General features: G+C 48.9%; 1 protein-coding gene across 1 annotated transcript; it reads left to right on the top strand.

Moving 5' to 3' along the window:
* The first annotated feature begins 297 nt into the window (after positions 1–297).
* LOC138486326 (protein LDOC1-like) lies at positions 298–765 on the top strand. Its single transcript, XM_069613850.1, has one exon. It carries the CDS (start codon positions 298–300, stop codon positions 763–765), a length of 468 nt encoding a protein of 155 aa, XP_069469951.1.
* The last annotated feature ends 1,265 nt before the right edge of the window (positions 766–2,030 follow it).

Raw genomic sequence — 2,030 nt, 5'->3', positions numbered from 1 at the left:
CATCCACCTGAAATACTACATCTAGGGGTTTTTTGTGCCTTCAGGCTTTTTTCCCCCTGTGAGGCGTTCTCGGTAGGATAACCCCCGTTGCCCCTATTTAGTGGCACGGTGGCATCCTATCGAGGGCGTCCTTATCTTCACAAGAAAAAAGAGAAGCCTCCACGACATAAGGACGGAAAGATCAAGCAGAAAGAGGAAGGTGAGGAGTTGGGGGAAGGGGGAGAACTCGACTTTTCATCAGAAGAAGAAAACATAACAGACATTATTGACAGTTTGCAACGCCCACAAGAAACTGAGATGGCAACCCCCCAGCAAGTTCAGGAACTCATAGCCGCCGTCCAAAACCTTAATTTGGAGGTTCAGAACCTTAAGGCAACCAACGCAGCATTGCAATTAAGAATGAACGAACGGGAGCGACCCTCTGCAGACCTACCGTCATTCCCTTTGGTCTCCGGCAAATTTGATGGATCGCCGAAACGAGTCAAGGAGTTCTTAGATGCTTGTAATCTCCACTTTTCCTTCTTTCCGCAGACCTTCACCTCGGATCATGCCAAAGTAGGATTCATGATTACCCATATGACGGGTAATGCCCTGGCGTGGGCCACCCCTTTGGTTAACCAACCAGATCCTGTGCTGCAGAACTATAATGATTTCAAGACCTTGCTGCAGCAAACATTTTTACGCACAGAAAGTACTTTTTTGGCCTCGGAGGACCTTTTAGACATCTGCCAGGGAAATACAGATCTTCTCTCCTATATCACTTAGTTCAAACAGATAGCCGCCGAAGCTGGCTGGCAGGAACAGGCCCAATATACCATCTTCCGTCGAGGGTTGAGAGAGGATCTCAAGGACGAACTTGCACGTATCGATCGTCCATCCTCCTTTTCGGATCTCATCACGGCCGCTCTTCGGATTGATTTCCGGCTCTCGGAACGACGGTCCTAAAGAAAGAAGAACAAACCCTACAGTCTCTCTCCATTAGAAGCCCAGTTGCCTTCTTCTCTACCACCTTCACGTCTAAGCAAAGAGGAACCGATGCAGATCGGTACTGCTCGTGCACCACTCACCCCGGAAGAACGAAAGAGACGAAGGAATGGCAACCTGTGTATGTATTGTGGAGCCTCTAACCATTTGTTACGGAACTGTCCTGACGTCCCTCCGAGGCGTTCGGGAAACGAGCGCCCTCGGTGAGCATTGGGACGCACTCCCGAGGGGCCATTTCTAGTCCTTACGCAACTTTGTCAGTAGCATCTTCTGGTATACTAGAGGATTCTAGGTTGATGGTGCTGTCTGTCACTCTTACTGTGGGTAGGACCGTGGTCCCAACTCAGGCTTTACTCGACTGTGGTGCAGCCGGCAACTTCATAGATACCTTGTGGGCTAAACAAAAAGGAATAACACGCCTGGCCAAACCGGAGGATCAGAAAGTCGAAGGAGTGGATGGTGAACCTTTGATTTCCGGCATGATTACACACACCACAGAAGAACTACACCTAAGTATCCAGCAACATACCGAAAAGATCTCATTTGACATCATCCGAGCAGCCCATTTCCCTATCATACTAGGGATAAGCTGGCTACGAAAGCACAACCCTCACATCGACTGGGCAAAGAACGTACTCAGTTTTCGGTCCACCTTTTGTAGATCCAAATGTCTGCCTGAACCAGAATATGAGACAGTATTAACCACCAGTGTTTACGACTCCAGACTCATACATTGTCTTCCACATCATCTGCAAGAATACGCAGAGGTAGTGACAGAAAAGACGCCTAGCGATCTTCCTCCCCACCGACCAGAAGACTGCTGTCTGGATCTTGTTCCTGGTGCACTGGTCCCGTTCGGTAGGATGTTCCCTTTATCCCTCAGAGAAAGACACTTCCTCCGGGAATATCTGGATAACAATCTGGCCAACGGGCTTATAAGACCTTCAAAGTCACCGGCTGGAGCTTCACTGTTTTTCATCCCTAAAAAGGACACCCAAGAACTGAGACCCTGTATCGACTACAGGGGTCTAAACAAGGTGACCATA

The sequence above is a fragment of the Ambystoma mexicanum genome, chromosome 1p, assembly GCF_040938575.1.
Source record: "Ambystoma mexicanum isolate Mex_15411 chromosome 1p, UKY_AmexF1_1, whole genome shotgun sequence".
Classification (NCBI taxonomy): Eukaryota; Metazoa; Chordata; class Amphibia; order Caudata; family Ambystomatidae; genus Ambystoma; species Ambystoma mexicanum.
This window is presented reverse-complemented; position numbering and strand designations above follow the sequence as displayed.